The sequence below is a fragment of the Thalia democratica genome, chromosome 1 (assembly GCF_965202585.1).
Source record: "Thalia democratica chromosome 1, ktThaDemo2.hap1.1, whole genome shotgun sequence".
Taxonomy (NCBI): Eukaryota; Metazoa; Chordata; class Thaliacea; order Salpida; family Salpidae; genus Thalia; species Thalia democratica.
The window spans coordinates 13326870-13346380 of NC_139165.1; the positions used below are offsets into that span (position 1 = coordinate 13326870).

The 19511-nt window shown below is 25.9% G+C and overlaps 1 protein-coding gene across 1 annotated transcript in view; it reads left to right on the forward strand.

Moving 5' to 3' along the window:
- Positions 1-19511, forward strand: part of LOC145834153 (uncharacterized) — a 47691-nt gene that overhangs the window by 17456 nt on the left and 10724 nt on the right. The window contains exons 3-10 of the mRNA XM_082941518.1: positions 2253-2357; positions 8013-8288; positions 8688-9315; positions 9807-10444; positions 10675-10875; positions 12394-12507; positions 12958-13098; positions 17793-17907. Of these exons, the coding sequence (XP_082797644.1) occupies positions 2253-2357; positions 8013-8288; positions 8688-9315; positions 9807-10444; positions 10675-10875; positions 12394-12507; positions 12958-13098; positions 17793-17907 (2218 nt within the window). The remainder of the gene's footprint in view (positions 1-2252; positions 2358-8012; positions 8289-8687; positions 9316-9806; positions 10445-10674; positions 10876-12393; positions 12508-12957; positions 13099-17792; positions 17908-19511) is intronic.

Consider the following 19511-nt stretch of genomic DNA (forward strand, 5'->3'; position numbering starts at 1 on the left):
ATTTTGTGTAGAGCTAAAAAATAATTAGCTTACATAATAGTTGGTTATTTAATTTTCTATATTTATTTTATTGTATAATATTATCAAACAAACTTAGAGTTGTTAACTATGTAGTTATTGTTATCACTTTAATTTTGTGAAAATGTCGTTCATAACATTTAAAATCAAATCAATAAATTTTTATTAATTATATACTTCTATTAACTACAGTTTTTACTTGCAATACATGGTTGGTAAAGTCTAATAAATTTTTGAATATAATTTTTTATATATTTTTATCAAAGTAAAGAAGTGGAACAAGTCTAAAAGGTAAATAGCTGTTTTTAGCTTCCAAGTGGTTTACTTTTATCGACCTATGGTAAAAACTAGCTTAAGATTGTGCATCTTTTTTAGAAACTATGCCAAAAAGTTTCATTAAAAAGAAATTTGTTACAGTTTTGCACTCTGAATACAAACTGTAAATTTATCACTTTTGTTTTGTGACAATCAGTTTGTGAAACACTTTTATATACCACAAACTACAAATTAAAACAATAACAACTTATATGCAAAAAAATATGCAATATCTTCAGAGTTTTAACAAATAACCAATGAACAAATAATATAAACAGTTTAGAATTTATTATGAAAATTAGTTAATGTCAAGACCACATTTAAAAAGTAGGTCATTTTATAGCAACTTTACAAACACTCTTATCTCTCTACCATTTTGAATTTGTTTTAAAAAAGCAACTTTAAAAAAACTAAATTAAAAGGTATGTGCTAAAGGATTTACTTAAATTCCCAGATTTTTAAAACCTGAAAAAAACAGTTTGTTTATTGGGCCTTTGATTCTCCATAACTTCACAATTACTTAAACTTTAAACAAAAAAGATTATTCTCTTGTAAACTTCAACTCTCTTTTGTCATTGTGACGTATTAATGAATTTGTTGTGACGTTTCAACATCTGTTTGTTTGAAGACTTGTGTTCGAAATTGTTGGCATACTTTTGATGCACCAGAGTGAACTCTTATAATTGTAAAGCAGTTGCTTTCATGCCAATGGTCATTTTTTGTTGGCAGATTTTTATCTTGCTAGTTTGTATAAATTATTTTCTAACAAATTAACTAGTGTAAATTCTTATGTTTTAAAAAGAATTGCTTTAATGCTAACAGTCATTTTTTTCAGTTTTTGTCTCGCAAAGTTTGTGTAAATCTATGCTTAACAAATTAAATAATATGAACTTTTATATCTGCAAATAGTTGCTTTAGTGGTCAGTTTTATATGTGGTTTTTTTACAATATATATTTACCTAGCAAATTTGCAAAAACCAACTAGGTAGCAACTTAAATAGCTATGTAAATTAGTATTTAAAATAAAGAGTTGTAATGTTAAGAAAAAAAAGTTTTTTATTTTAATATACTAAAAATCAAAACATTATCTCTGCGTTTATTTAAAGATTTTAAAATCTAATCTATTTTAAGATCTTGAAAGAGGAAAACAATCCAATTTACTGGTACTCAAGCTTTTTAATACGATATTTTGGTGGTTTTTGGTCGTGATAAAGTTATAGTCAACCACAAAGCAACAATTAATTTTTGGTTTTGGGTTTTGAGGTGTTAAGACTTTTGACCGGTTCAAAACTTGCATAACATTAAAATGATTTGGATACATTCTGACAAACTAACGTTAATTTAATCTAAATACTTCGAATCATATTTTTAGCTAATCATGTTTGATTTTTAAGAGTTTATATATATATATATATATATATAAACGATTCTCTCTTCACAATAAGTTTATGGTTTTATGTAAACCTCTCTTGTGGTTGTGTTGATTATAATAGTACAAATAAACTATGCAGCCTGTTAAAACTTTTAATAAACTGAAAAACTTAAATTAGACAGGTCATTTACCTCTTATGAAATGAATTTTGTAGCTTATTAAATTTTATGTGCACATTTGTTTCCTTTTTTTTATAATAACAAGTAGCAAAATAAGATAAAATAACAAGCTTGGATGTAGCTTGACTGGTCATTTACCTCTTATAAATTTAATTAATTAAAAAAAGAAGTGGGAAAAAGAAGTTATCACAACTAATCCCTTTTTATTCTGTTGTTTTACTTTGTTAGTTCAAATTTACTATTATTTCGTAGAAAACGAGTGCAATATTAGTAAGTTGTATTAATGCAAAAATTGTTGTTTAGTCAAAGTATGAATTTTGAAAGCTTTTTGAAAGACCCATATATAAAGTTATTTTTATTTTACACAGAAATGAAGCTTTTTGGTCACCGGCCCGATTTGGAGCGCGTTTCCCTGGTAACGTGTAAACACTGCCATCTACCGTTCAAACCCCAGGCTTTTTCATACCATCTGGGTGAGTTGAAATTGTTTGTATTAATTAAATATTGTTATATTTAGTAATATTTCCTTGATAACGTGAAAACCAGAGTTTCCCAAAGTGGGCTAAGTGGACCCTTGGGGGTCATCGCAGAAATATAGGGGCAATTTAGCCGGCCAAAAGGGGGAGGGGACATGAGTTGGGAAGGGGCCTCAGAGGGGCCATGAGGTCATATTTTGAAACTTACACGAGGTTTTCTGGAGTTGATGATAAAGAGCAAAACTAAAGGTCTTAGGCGGTTTTAATGGTAGTTTTTTGAGAAATCTACCATGGCTTTTTAATTTTTTGTTTAGGGGGCTTTTTGAACAAAAGTTTTGGAAGCCCTGGTGTAAACACTTTTACCTACTGTTCAAACCCCAGACTTTTACATGTTATTTAAGTGAGTTAACTTACTATTGTATTACATGTGTACCTTATGCTATTGTGATATTGTTTGGTATTCTACAATTACTTTTTGAATATTTTTAAAAAATTTATATGGTATCTTATTGATCGAATCCAAGGCTTTTTTTCCTGGGTTAGAAAGAAATGTTTTTGTTAATTAACTGCTAGTTATTTAATATTTACTAAGTTACACTAGTTTAGATGAATATTTAAAAAGTAATGTTACAACCATCATGATTTTTTTGAAATAAAACCTTACATGTGAGATATTTAGTATTTCTGTTATTCAAATTTTTGATTATTTTTATTGAGATTTTTTGAAACTAGTGTGCAATTTTTATGCCATAAATTTCTTAGATCAAATTCAAATCACATTAATATTTCAATCAACATGTTTTGTTTATATATTATAGAAAATTTTAATCCATAGTAAACGACAAACACTTGTTTAGTTTTATTTTAATTTTTATTTACCACAGTTTTAAAGCATTTTTTGTGTAACAAAAACATTTGTACATTTTTTAATTTTAGATTAAATCCAGAGTAAACGACAAACATTTGTTTAGTTTTATTTTAATTTTTATTTACCATAGTTTTAAAGCATTTGTTGTGTAATAAAAACATTTTATTTATAAGTATTTAACATTAATTTTGTCAGTGCAGTTGTCAATGTGAGTTTTTTAGATTAAAGTAAAAGCTTTAAAAATATTTTTTTGTTTTAATTTAGATCTTATTTGTTTGTTTTTTACTTACTTATTATTTAAAAAGTTTTATTAATTTTATGGTGGTACAATTAAACATATTTTAACTAATTTAATGTACCAAATTAAGTGAATATGACTTTTTTTTGTTGCACTATATTGTTTTCTAAAAGCCATGAGTTTATGTATATATACATATGTTCAATGACTATTGGCAATTATGTTCTATTTAATTACTATGAGAAAATCTTTTTTAAAGCTTTAAGAATAAAAAAAAGATTGTATCAGCAGTTTGAGTTTTTTTTTATTGCTGCAAAATATAAAACAAAATTTTGCAACCTTTTAATCTTGGAATTTACCTCAAAATGGAAAACACCAAATAAATAACTTTATGATTTGATTTTGTGTAGGTGTTTTTATTTGCAAAATTTTTTGGAGAATGTTTTTCAATGTTTACCCAATGTGTTTTGTGAATAGCTATCAAAAAAACTAACAATTAAATATTTAAAAAAAGATTCCCATCTTAAAAGTATATGATTAAAAGAAAACTACATAACAAATTGATTTCATTGATTTCGTTCTATTTTTAGTTGAAAAGTTAAATTTAAAACTCTCAATTTGATTAGCGCTTTAAAAATTTATTTTCGTGAATTCTTTAAACTGTAAGTGCTGCAATTAAAAAAGATGCAAAAAAAAAATATCCTAAACCACTACAAGTGCAATAAATTTGAGAAAATCTTGAGAAAACTTCGCAACCGAAAACAGGCTGATTAATGAAATGAATGTTTGCTTTGTGAGAACACTTGCTGCAAACATTTTGTACCGATTGCAGTAAGATTTAAGCGAATGTGATTGGGTAAAATTGCTAAAAATACACCACAAGTTTTGTGATTATATTATTTTGATTTTCTTGCTTCAGTACAAATAAAAATTTTGAATGTATAGTTGATAAAAGGTATAATTACTGATTCAAGTTTCAATATTAAACTGTAAACATTGGTTGCAGAAACTTTTGTATCAGAGACTGTAATTTGATATTTTGTTAAAAATTATCACCAATTTTTAAGATTTGTTTTGATTACTTATATATATTTTTAAACATTTAAAACCAGTTCAAATGATTAAGAATACTTTTAATATAATTATAATTATATTAGTATGTGAGAAAAATTCTGCAAAAACTTTGAACTTATTGCAGAAAATTTTGTATAAGCAAATGGGATAAGATAAGAAAATATACCAAAAGTTTTAGTGGTTGTTTCTTTTAAAATAAATTTTTATTTTTAGTATTAAAGCTAATATTAATACCACATATATATTTTAATATTTTTGCAAATATATATTTTTTGATTGCAGAACTAATTTTTGTATATGTGAATGTTGACTTGATGAATTACTTAAAATACAATTTTCTTATGAGTGGTTTTTCGGTTTTAGTTATAACAGAAATCTAAAATAAAATAAGTTTGATATAGTTATTTTTATTAGTAAAATAACTAGGAAAGCTCATGCAAGCAATTTTGCAATGACTGCAGAATGTTTTGTATAAGGAAACAGTTATATATAATCACATAAAAAAAATTAAAAGTTATGCAAAAAAGTTTTAGGTTCAAATGATTTAAATAAGATTCTTAGAAAAATTATGTTCTGAAGTTCACTTCCTTTTTTTCTATAGTATTAGTTATAACAACAAATTATTTATATATACATTATTAGTTTTAAAAGTAAAAATCATCTTAAGTTTGTGGTTCATTAGTTTTCTCCTTACATAAAAAATTTTCCTTTGCTACATATTTTTCATAAATATTTACAACAAATTGCTACATGATTTCTAAATTAAGCATAATTTAATAGCTTAATTGGTCTAAAATATAATTTTAAATGATCTCTTACACAGATTTGATATAGTGTTACATTATTATAATATTCTAATGTATTGAATTAGCAATTTAATCTATATGAATTACAAAGTGCCTTCTATAATTATACCATTAATTTTTTTGGTCTACAATATATTAGTAAAAGTACGTTTTCAGAACAAAATTAAATGAAAAGTTCATGGTGCTTATCTTCTTTTATAATTAGTTTGTTACACAATAATATAAAATTCGTTTAATTAAGTTAATGTTTTAAGTTTAAGTTTATAATAATTGCATTCTAAACTTTAGATATCAAGTACTGTAGTTGAATTTAATTACAGGAAAAAAACATTACAAAATACATTGATTGATTTTAGTGTTTTGATCTAACAAAACTTGAATTTTAATTTTTTAATTGTAGCTATCAATCAAATTATCATTGCAATAAATTAAAAAAAACAATTTATTTACTAAGTGTTATCTCAATATGTATCCGTTATAAATGTTTATTAATGTATTTGTTTTTTCTCAAAATAATGTGTTGACAATTTTTAGAGCCATTCTTAACAATAAAGTAAATATATCAGCTGTCTCTAAATTTTAAGATGATTTATTTTATAAGATTGAAATAATTTTAAATTGTGAAATATTTTACTTTTTTCAGTCATTTTCTACTTTTTTTTGTGTTTGCTAGTGGTGGACACAATTTTTTACATAATAAATTTGTAATTTAATGAAAATTGTTATTAATCATCTTAATTGACATAAGATAAATTAGATGATTAATTTTATTTAAGCTTGTAATTTTTTCTATTTATTTCTGTGATAAAAAAGCAATTGATTTAAAAGTAAATTATATATGATTTTATCATTTCAACTACTGTTAATACAGTATTGTTGTAAATTATAATAAAAAAATATTTTTTATCTTAACTTTCCTAATCAAAACACTATGTATACATAAAAGCTTTGAATTTCAAAATCTAATACTTTTAACCTCAGAATTTAACTTTAAAATCTTATTGTATTTAAGTCAGCTTTTTTAAACGAATAAATTTTAAATTTGGTAATTAAATACCTAAAGTTTTTCTGTTGTGTACAAATGAAAATACTTTTCGATAAATTTTATACTAATTTTTTTTTGAGATATTAATTTAGTATAGAAATAGATGTAGAACATTAAACAATTTATTTATCAACAACATAAATAAAAAAAATATTTAAACTCCAATAACATCCTCAATTGACACATTTTTCCGTTTTTTAACACATTTATATTTCAGTTAGTTAATTTCTTTGATCACGACACATGTTTAATTGACATGTTGTTTTCTAACGTTTTTAAATTAAATAAAAATGGTGATTCATTAAATTTAATTATTATTTTGCAAAAACATTTTTTTTTGTAAACAACATAAAAACTATGTTTTTAGAATAAATAAAAACGATGATTCATTTGGTTCTAAGTATAATTTATTTTTGTAACAAATTAATATTATTCAAACATAAAAACCGGGTTCTAACTAACAATAAAGGTCACTTGATTTCATACAAAATTAAATTAGTTTTTAAAAATTTTAAAAGTTTGCTTACAAACAAGTTGATTATCCATAACTAATTGTAAATATTTTTCACTTGGTTTAACTTTTGTACTTTTATTAAACTTTGGTTCAATTTTAGGTAATTTATAAATGTTGACAATTTAATTGTTTTTCATTTTAGCATACTTTTTGTAATAAAGCAGTTATTGCTTAACTATTTTTCTTAATTTTTATTTTGAGTTTTACGTTTCTTTAATGTTGAAATAACCTCTTAGTTGGTTTAACTTACTTTTAATAAAATGATCATGAGAATTAAACTTTTCAATTTATGAAGCTAAAAAGTTCTGTAAACTTATCTGTTTTATTTTCAGTAACTAATACTTATTAAACGTTTGACAACTTAATTTCAACCATAAATTAATGTTTCAAAGTGCATTAAAGATTTGATGTTTATATATAGATTTATATGAACATGTATGAGGTATTACAAGTACAAAAATTCAGGCTGTTTTGAACTTATAAAATCAACGGAATTAGACTAAACCTAGTTTGATGTAAATCAGGCTTGCTTTTTAATCTTAAAGAGTGGCAACCCTTCCAGACATCCTTTTATTTGTAGTTTAATATTTCCAGTTACATTAATGTTCATTTTTATTTTTAAACTAGCTTTGATTTAACTGTAAAAACAAAAAAACAAAAGAAACTTTAAAAAACAATTTATTAAAAAGTTCTATTTGTATTTACTTACAAACTCGTTTTTAACTTAGACCTGGCCACTGAAGTTATACACCTTGTTTTTTATTAAGTTCTTGAACCGTACATTATAATTATTATAAAGATTGTTTTTAGTAATATTGATTCTCTACTAACAATTGTGCACTAACGTTTCCTAAGTTTTTAAATCCGATTTGTTTGCGAATAGTTTTAGAATAATAATAGTTGTAATGAAAAATTATGAAGGTATCAGTCTAAATGGCTAATATTATATAAACTGTTTTACACTTTTATTACAAAAATTTAATTGTTTATTGAATGACAATACATTTATATGAAGAAAGTTGTAATGAAAAATTATAAAGGTATTAATATATTTGTACTTCGACTGTTTAAATACTTTCAAAACAATTTTTTTTTATTAACCAACAGAAACTGAGCATCCGAAAGTGGTTCAGCAAATAGACGAGCAGAACCAGCTCAAGAGGGAACAGGAACAGAAGAACCACGTTGCGAACAAGAACCATATTGATAAGAACCATTTTGAAAAGTACCACGTAGACAAGAGCTATGACAAAAACCATTTGGACAAGAACCATTTGGACAAGAACCACGTTGATAAGAACCATGTACAGCAGGAACCGATGAAACACAGTAAAAAGCACCACAAGAACAAAATACACATCAAGGAACAACAACTGATAGGAGGTAAAACGACTTAGGATAATTTCGTTAATGAAAAGTAAAATAAATCATGTATTTACAAAAAGTTCTTATATATGAGGTAATAGAAAATTTGTTTAACTCACTTTATTTTCGTTCAATTTAATACAACTCTGGCCTACGCCTTAATATAGCTAACATAATTACTTATATTTGAGGATTTTAACAAGTAAATTTATAATGGCAATAAGCATTTTAACATAAAAATAAAAAACAAGTTGTACATTGCAGGAGGTATTTTATAAATATAATTATATATATTTATGACTTACTTTAACAAAATTTTTTCAAGACCCTACTTACATTAGAAAATTAAACTATCATATATAGCTTAGCAGATTTTGTTACAAAACCATCAATAAACTTAATTAATTTTTCTAATAGGTAAAGAGAAACATCACAAAAAGGACAAGACGAAAAAGAAAGAAAAGAAGCGGCATTTAAACCAATCAGAAGCCTCGTACAAAAGTTCAGGGGACATCCCTTCAAAACCCCCCTTCAAGAGGGAAGTAACCCCGGAGAGGAACCCGGTTGCCAGGGAAACGCCTCCCGTCACCCCCATCAAGATCAAGCTGAAGCCAAACAACGCGGCGGGGGCGGCAGTAGTTAAAAAAATCCCCTTCGGCGGAAAACCCTCACCGTCACCGCGGAATCACTCTAGCGTAACGACTCCAACGAAACCCAATCAGGTTGTTTCCCCAAAAGTGGTCGCCAAGCAACGAGATGTGACAAAGCACCGCCACAGTGACGTCATAAAGTCGCCGCTGACGTCATCAACCGAAGTTAGTGGCGGGAAAAAGAACAAGTCTCACAGCGGGGGAATTTTGGGAAAGGTGGGAAGGGAGTTTCAGAGCAAGAAGAAGTTGATTTCCAGTCCACCCCACAGAAACCATGACAACAAGGAAAGCAATCACCATGGTAACAATAAGGATTACAAGGTCAACCCCCAGCACCAGAGTCATCAGGGGATCAATCTGCTGAACAGCAGAAAGAGACCTGCCGCTTTGGAAAGGTGACATTTGATTCTAGCATTAAAAAATCTTTTATTGTCTTATTGACAGCAATACAGGAATCAGTTTTGATTTTACTTCAAAAATAAATGTTTAAACCAGTGGTTTTTAACCTTTTTTCATGTTTACCCCTTTTTTGAAGGTAATCACTAAGTTTACCCGTAATTTACAAGATAGTGTTTACATTTTGAGGCAAAAAATAGATTTTTTGAATCTTGAGAGTATATAATATAAAAATTGTAAACTTAAAGAATTCATTTAATTTTAAATAATTACATTTAAAAACTAACTTATAAACTAAAAAAGATAATTAATAAAGATTAATTTATACAACTTGTAATAAAAATAAACCCTAAAACAAGGGAATTTAGAACCACTAGCTTAAACTTTATCATCAAATTTGATAGTTAGTTTTTTTTCAAATTTTTTGTTCAATTGTTATTAATGTTTTTGGAGTTTATTTTATTTCTTTAAATGTTTTATCAACTTTCAGTTCAAGTGACGTCACTCAACCCAAGAAACCGACTTCGCTCAGCAGAAACGGGTTTTACCCTGAACCAAAAAAACTCCCCGAAACCAAGAAACACTTAATTAGCGACATCAAGAAGAAAAACTCCCCAACGACCCAAAAAGTTCCCCACCAGTTTCCCCATGGTAACAAGATACGCCGGGCCCATAGCAACCAGAACAAAGCTCCCACGGAAGGTTTAATAATGCCCACCAAGGTTGAGCCCTACAGAAATGCGCCCCAAAAAGCCCCTAATTCGGTACCGACTAAAACAAAAAGTTTGCACCAGAAGCTGGGTATTTCCCAAAACAGTAATTCGTCCAGGATGTCAAATCACCATGGTAACAAGCACCACATGTTGGGGCAGGGTTCCGGGATGCAGAAGGTTGTCAAGAAGCAGTCCCCTTCACTGCAGTTGCCTAGCAACAACAACAAGTTGCCTAGCAACAACATTAAATTGCCTAGCAACAATAATAAATTGCCTAGCAACAATAATAAATTGCCTAGCAACAATATTAAGCTGTCTAGCAACAATTTGGTTGCTAAGCACAACAGTCACGTGGTTAACCATCAAGAGATCAAGAAAGAAAAGTTGAGTTTGAATAATTCATCACCTCACACAGGTTTGTTTATAAGTTACCTTTTATATACAATATATTATATAAGTATATATACAAATATGTACTGTTTTAATCCCTTTTCTTATATTAATAACTTTTTTATAAGTTAAATTAACGAACAATTTAAATGTTCTTTTATTTATAATTAAATTTATACATAAAGTACTACTTAAATTTTTGAAATGTTTATTGATTTATTTAGTATTGTTAATTAAATTTATCAAACTTAACAGCCGCCCAATCGCCACGCCTCAACTTTATGTCGTCACAATCGTCGCAGCAAACCGATTGCTCCTCCCCGACTTCCAGTATTCTATCAGGGACTTCCCCTAAAAACATGTCACCTCTCGTGACGTCACAGAGGAGCTTGAATGACGTCACGACGAGAAACATGAACCCGAACCTAATGAAGCAGAAAGTCATCCCGTTGAAAGGTTGGGGAGAATTACTTTATACTTGTTTTTAGCTTTCATACCTATTTATATACTCATTAGCTGTTTATAATTTATTCTTTCACGAATTTATTGTCTTGAAATAAATTCTTGAAAATATTCATTACTAAGTTTCGGTCAAAGACCTCGTCAGTGCTTAAATAAATCTTATTAAAATAGAATAATTCTATAGAAATAGGATATTTCTCCTCCAGTAGTTGAGATCTCTCTATTTGTTTTCTTAAAGCCAAAACATATAATACTAATTTATTATGTTATAAAAATATTATGGTTAAAGTTCTTTTTATAACTTTTTTTTCTTGAGAAACTTAAATGTACAGCTTAAGCCTTTTGAGTATGTAATGTGTTAAGACTTAAGGTACTCTTGATATTTTAATTTCAAATGTCTATAAGTCTCATTAGATGGCCTCAAGAATCAATTTCTAATAGTAATCTAGGTACTGTTTTTGCAAGAAATTAGTTGCTAATAAGCATTTCTAATATAAAAACTAAGTACAGTATGTTGAAATATGCAATCCTCGGACTAGCTTTTTTGTTCTTTTTGCCCGAGAGCTTATCCTATGAATGTTTGTTTAAGTTTTTCACTGTAAATTTTAGTTAAAGTCTTTTGTTGTGCAAAAGCTATACTATAATAATGTTTGACTTTAAAAATTAAATATTACTGTATATTGTTTTTCCTTGGTCCTACTCTAAAATTAATTTTAATATAATTTGTTTTAATTCTCTCTTTTTTGTACTTTTTGTATCCAGGAAATAATAAACCCATAAGAAAAACCAAATGGATTGCATTATCAAGTAAGAATGTTTAATTGATTTGTACTTAAAATTTGTGTTAGTAATAATATTGTGGTTATATTATTACTATTATAAAATTAGTAACTACTAACTAATTTGAACAAGTAGTTGTTGTACGTAATCTTTTGAGTATTGATGATCTGTGGCAAGGACACTTCCAAAGTGAAACTTTGATATATACACCTAGTTCAATGCAAAGTTTTTTATAATTACGTTCATATTGTTCATATTTACATTCCAAAAACTTATTATTACAGTTATTTTTTGCTAAAGTACACATTCTGAACACAGCAGCTACTCTATAGAAAGTTTGTAACTATGAATAACTAGTCTACATAAAATCGAAACTTGACAGAAAGTTTTTATTTTGGTTCAAAATTGTGTACTGAATAAGAAGTGTGTACTAAAATGCGTACTACTCAAAATAAGTGAACTAAATACGTATTTATCAAATATGCTTAATCTAAATTCTAAATGATAAATAATGGGAGAAATAAATGAAAGTGCATACTTAAAACGCGTACTTGAGAAGTAGGTAAAACTTAGACTAAAATTATATATATATACATATTTCTTAATGTAGAGCTAGAATACGACACGGACTAACATCACGGAGTATTTATATAAATTTTAGTATATTTATTTTAATGTATTTGTAAATATGTAATGTATTCTATCAACTAATATATTTTTTCATTATATCAGAAAGAGAATACGATGCGGACAAACATTGCGGAGTTCAACTTACGGGAGAACCCAGATGTTTGAGAAGTCTGACTTGTAAAACTCATACAATTACTTTGAAGAGAGCTGTTAGAGGTAGTTTGTCAAAAATAGTTATTATAATGAAATATATTATTTGTGCAAACTTGCAAGAAACACACTATTACTCTGAAGAGATCAGTTAGAGGTTTTTTTATTTTTAAATATATTAAACATTTTACTACTTATTTTTACTTGCAAAACACATACTATCACTCTGAAGAGAAGTGTTAGAGGTTAATTAAAAAGTATAATAAGTTTCAACTGATTATATTTGTTTACGTTAACTTTCAAGACTCACAATGTTGCTATAAAAATAATTATAAAAGAGTATTTGTTTCTAGTTTATTTATGCATATTAAATTTAATGTTAACTACAAGTAGCAAGACACAAAAGTACTTTGAATAGATCTGTTAATGGTTATATATAATTATAGATTCAACAATATTGTTTAAGTCTAGTTAAACATTTGTTTACCAAACTAATTTATATTTATTTATCAACAGATCGATCCAAATCATTCGATGAACTGTTGGCGGAATCTCGCGCAAGAACGCATCAAATGAAGAAGATCAGAGATGAGCACAAGATCAAGATTAGTCAGGAAAAGTACAAGGGTGGGAAAGGGAGTGGGAGTCCTTATATGGGTTTGTAATTTGATAGTAGGTATATTATAACAATGTTAACAAACATTTTGAATAAATTTCTTAAAAATAGAGATCCATATCTCGTAAAAATTAAAATACTCTCGTAATTATCAAAATAGTTAGTGTATAAACACTTAAGATTAGTCAGGAAAAGTACAAGGGTGGGAAAGGGAGTGGGAGTCCTTATATGGGTTTGTAAATTGATAGTAGGTATATTATAACAATGTTAACAAACATTTTAAATAAATTTCTTAAAATTTGAGATCCATATCTCGTAAAAATTAAAATATTCTCGTAATTATCAAAATAGTTAGTGTATAAACACTTAAGATTAGTCAGGAAAAGTACAAGGGTGGGAAAGGAAGTGGAAGTCCTTATATGGGTATGTTGATTTTTATTACATTTCAAACTTTCAAACAATTTGAGGTCTCTAGCTCAGAAGAGAGTAGTATTAAGGGGTCTGATAGTCTTTTCGTGTGTTAGTAAATTGATGCTTGGCATTTAATGAAAATATAAAAATACTTAAGATAAGTCAGGAGAAATTAAATGGTTTAAAAAGTAGTGGGAGTTCTTGTATGGGTATGTTTACTTAAGTAAATGTATTTTGCCTTTTTAAGAAGTATTCTAACTGTTTTAGGAGCTTTTCTGAACATTAGAGATCTCTAGCTTAGAAAGTATAAAAGTAGTTAATTTTTTTATTACAAGATTAGTGTAAAAGGATCAGGTCTTTATATGGCTTAGTAAACTTTTACTAGGTATTTTCGTATACTGTAGACTTACAAAATATTAAAAAAATAGAGTTGGTAGTTTTTGTTTGAGCATGTTGATTGTTTATTCTAGATTTGTGTGTAAAGTGAAAAGGATAACTGGATCTAGAAATCCTTGTTTTTGTATGTTGGTAGGTATATAAACTAAAACGTTTTATCAAGCTTGAAGATCACTGTATAAGTTTGCTGAAAGTCATTACAAAGTTTTTAAAGTTGATAAGTTTTTTGAAGCTATATATGGCAATAGACAATTACTAATATCTTTTGAACAGAAAATCATAAAAAGTTACTTGAAAAAATTATATAAGAAGATAGACCAGTACATGTACATTTTAATATAAATTTTATAAAATGAGCATATAAATTGCAACAAAGACAATGAACTCTTTCAACTTATTTGTTAAATTTAAAAACTGTTTGCATGAATTCAAAACCTGTTTAAATAAGTTGTCTTTTTCGTTCACATTAGAACAAGTAGTATTTTTTAAATATCTTACATAATGTTTTTAACCATTACTACATAAAAACAAATCATGTGAGACTCTGTATCTAAAACATTTTAAAGTTAACAAAACATAATGTTGTAAAACTTTTTACATAGTTTTTGGTGTAATTATCTTATAAATTGTAAGTTTTCATGTAACATATAACAAAAACATGCTTTTTTTTGTTTGGTAAATTTAAAGATAAAAATTTGATTTATGTTTTAAATTAATATAAACTATTTATTTTTCTCTGATTTTTTGTTAACATGTTTTTTATTATAAAAATGAACGTACAAAAACTAAACTTTAAGATCTAAAGTCTGTATACAAATGAATAATTGATATTAAGAAAAAATAATTCAACAAGTGTTGTTGTATTTGTAAAATAAGATAGTTAAGTTTTGTGTTTTAAAAAGCAGCACAGATTTTACTTGTAATCTTATAAAACAAACACGAAAATCAAATTTTACTCAGAAATTAAACCGCACATAGTTGTAACAAAATATGTTAGTTATATTTAACCATTTATCTAACTAAAGTTAGGATGTTTTATGCTGTAATCCAAAAGATATAATAATTTTGCAACCAATTTTTTACCTTGATTTAAATCAGTTTTACATTTTTTCAACTTCTTGATCTTAAACATGCATTTTAAAATTAAACTGTATGTATATATTTACTCATTTTACTAAAAACAAAAGAAAATCGAATTTGGTTTTTCCTTGTAAACAATTCAGTTAAACCAGTTTTTGTTGCATTTTTTGAAAATCATATTGTTTGTCATTAAGTACCAGTATTTAATTAACTTTAATAATATAAAAATTCCAAAATGACACTTAGCTTGAACTAAATCCCACCGGTTAATTTATAAATGCCTAATTAAACCAAATATCACGGAGGAAAAGCAAATAAAATTTCAACAATACCTAAAGTGTGTGAAAATTTCTGAAAACCTGTCAAATTAATATTTAAAAGTTTTTGTGGTTTTTTGTAAAAAGCAACTTAAAGTTAAAACCTCTTAAAAAATTATGTGTTTATAAGACATATGTTTGTCAATTAGGTATTGATTGAATAGAAAGTATGTGAATTTCAAGAAGCTTTTTCTTTTATCTTATAATCTTGGATGACATTAATTTTCAGTAAATAAGCCTCTTTTTATGTATGGTTTTGTTTTTTTTTACAAATTTTCTTTCCATTATAATTTTTAAGTATTTTCAGCACAAATCATTTTAAAAAGCAGTGAGAAAAAAGTAAATTTAAATTTTCCAAAGATATTTTAACATAAAATTTTTGTAATTTTAAAGCATGAAATTTTTTACTTAATTTAAATTTGTTTACAAAAATACACTAGTATTTAGTTTTTGTAAAAACCAAATCCAATTTAAGTTTTTTATTCTAAGTCAATCTTCTTTAAAAACAGTATAAAGTTGAAAATTATTTTATTATATGGTGCTTTATTGAAAAAAAAGTTCTTGTTACACGATTGTATAAAATTCGTTATAAATATAAAAAGTAATGGGTGTTATTTTGAAATATATGAAGTTAATTTCTACACCAATAAAAGTATCTTTTTTGATTAATATTAAAGTGTTTTATGTTTTTTTTTGTTTTACAAGTAACTTCTTACCTTCACAACTAAAACTCATTAGCATCACAATTTGCACATTAACTTTATTTGAAAATTGCTTTGAGTAATTTTTAGAGTATATTTTTATGAAAATAAACTAGTTTTTACGTTTTATAAAATATATTCTTATTTCATGACATAATAAATAAAGTTTAACCTGGATATAATAAGTTCCGCACAAAACAAAATTAAAACAAAAACTCCACAAGGTAATTTCAAATTGTTTCGAACAAATTTTCGCTTCGTAATCCAATTAACTTGTTTTTCTCTGTACAAGCTTGAAAACTTTCGTTTCCATTATAGTAAACATTCTATGTTTATATTTTCTTATTGTAAACTTGTATTTCAAGTTTTAGATTTAACCTTAAAAAAAACAGTACATGTTTAAAACTAATTTCACCAGAAGTTATAATAAAGCAAAACAGTGCTTCACTTTTAACTCACACTAGTAAATAACAACAACAATAAACATTTACCAATAAAACATTATAAATTTGTAACGTTTAAACATTCATCTAAGGTTGACTTACATAAAATGAAAATATTTTGAACATTTTAAGCTGAAGTGACGTAAAATCGGCAGGGTATGACGCAACAACATTTTGTTTTAAACGTAATAGGGTGATAAAAATGTAAAATATTACCTTACTTGAATGATTATAAAATTTTGACGATAAAAAACAAATAAATAAGTAAAAAATTAAAGTTAAAGCAGAATTTTAATGGTTTTAGATTTGAATACTTTTACATAAGTTAAAGTGATATTAAGTAAAAAGTTAGTGTGTACTAAACAAATGTTAAGTATAGTATGAACCAAATCTTGTATTGTTAAATATTTATCACAAGTACACACTAACTTTTTACTTTAAATCACGTTAATTTATGTAAAAATAATTAAATCTAAAAACATTAAAATTCTGCTTTAACATTAATTTTTTACTTATTTATTTGTTTTTTATCGTCAAAATTTTATAATCATTCAAGTAAGGTAATATTTTACATTTTTATCACCCTATTACGTTTAAAACAAAATGTTGTTGCGTCATACCCTGCCGATTTTACGTCACTTCAGCTTAAAATGTTCAAAATATTTTCATTTTTTGTAAGTATATCCTGGATATATGATCTTAATTATGATTTCATTAATAAATAACATTGTTAGAGTGTACTTCAGGTAAAAATTCAAAATTTTGTTTATAAAAATGTATACATTGAACAATTTATTATATTTAATATACTCTAACAGGGTTAAAACATGGATTCCTGAAAAACCTCGAATTTGACAATTTAGGCATAAAAAACCTATAAAAAGCTTGAATATTATAAATTTTGAAAAAAAAAAAACTGGAATTTCGAATAACTATCACTAAAAAACCTGGAATTAGAGAATTTTTTCATCTGAAGTAAGTAAAATTTCGAATAAATGTAAAAAATCTAACATAACTTCTTTTAAAAGTTAATTTATTTTTTTATCTAAAATTAAATTTAAAGTAGCTTTACAGTATCTATTTAATGTTGTTATATTTAAGACAGTTTTTTAACTTAAGTTTAATCTTGTATAAAAAATGGACCAAAAAGCTTGTTTTTAAAAACTTGGAAGAATTCAGAAAACCTGAAATGATTTTACTATAAACATTTGGTAACCCTTCTCTAATATCCATGATGCCACATACTCACTTACATACTACCTATAACATTATCACATTACATACTTAGCTTTTCATCTTTACCTCATGTATTAACTGTAGTATTATGATATCACATTATTAATGTCATTATTACGTCACATCTCAACCACATTATTACGTAACATAGGAGGCAGCAAGCACGGTTTGTCTTGTCGGGACGTTTTTGGTGGGAAAATTCAGGGTGGATCCCCGTTTTCGAGAAGGATGTCGCACAACGGAGAGAACAACGGAGTCTTTCCATTGTTAGTTTTGTTGTGACGTCATAAGTTTTGATAATGATAATACAGTTACAATTTAGTCAAAACGATTTATGAACAAGCTTTTTGGTAAATTGGTCAAGAAGTTGCAAAGTCAATAGATTAAAAACGTTTTTTTTATTAGCTATTTATAATTAGTTAATTTAATTTTTATCTATAACTGTTACAATAATGTAAGACTAAAATTTTAAAGTTTATCAGAACAGACATTGCTAATATTTTTTAATAAGGTCTTTTAAAACACTTTTAAATCTGTCTGTATTTATAGTAAATAAAAGTTTATATGTTTTTACGAAAAAAACAGTTGTTTTTAGGAATATGTTATCAATATTTCAATATTAAGAAAATGTTTACCGATTGTAACTTTAGAAAACTACATTTTATTGACTGAGTCAGTTACAGTAAATAGATGTAAATGCAGTTATAAGTTTATTGTGGTTTTTAGATTAGCATTTAAAGTAACAAAGTAGATAAGACAAACGAATATATATAAAGTGATTTACAACATAAAAAATATCAAAGTACTGTTTTAATTTTGGAATTTTTTTTCTATAAGTTTGAATGATGTTTTTGCAAAATGTTTGGAATACCAGACTGCTTCTAAGAAGTATTAGACATCGATTTTAAGTTTTTTATAAATATTTAAAATTTTTGAAAGCTTATTTTGAAAGTGAGTATTAAAGATTATGTATAAATAATTAAGCTAGAGAAAATGGTCTGAAGTCAAAAATAAACTTAATACTTTGAAATTGAGGTAAAATATATTATTTTATCTTTCATACATGCGACTGTAAAACATTTTAGTGGTTAGAATTTCATCACGTAAAATGTGTTAAACAACATATATTTATTTAATATTATCTAGATATTAGTTGTTTGAATATTTGATTTATTATTCTTTTAAACTTCAAATTATTTTCATTAATAAAAACACAAAAAAAATGTTTTTTTTTTATGTTAGATTTGTATCTAAAATCCTATAAATAAATTTATATAAAAAAAAAAGACTGATTGTTTACTGAAGAGTATTTTAGCTGCTTGATTTTGTTATCAATACTATAATTATTGTGTTTTTGTGTTGCTTACTTAAAATAGCTGTAAAAATATTTAAACAAATTCCCACATAGTTTGTCATTTAGTGATATATTTAATAACATTTAAGAATTCTTAGCTTAAAAACTTTTAAAAAATCTTCTTAAAGTTAAAATAAATTAATGTCCATTTTTCATTCGGTTTTAAAGTTTTTCATTCTGAATGTTTTTTTTTAATTTCTCTCTGAAAACTTAGTTTTTTGATAATCCTGATAAAATTTATATGAATTAAAATCAGTATTAATAATTTTATCAAAAAATTATACTATTTAAAAAATGAATACAGTAAAAAGTGCTAATAGTTTAAACTTTATTTTTCACTAAAACAATATTTGAAATGTTTATCTGTATTTACTTACAATAAAACAAAATTAATGATGTTTATTTATGATGATAATTCAATTCATAATTACTACAAACAGTCACGAAATATGCCGGGTGAAAAAAACATGATTCATGATTTTTATAATTGCAATTAAGTTTCATGTGCATTTATTT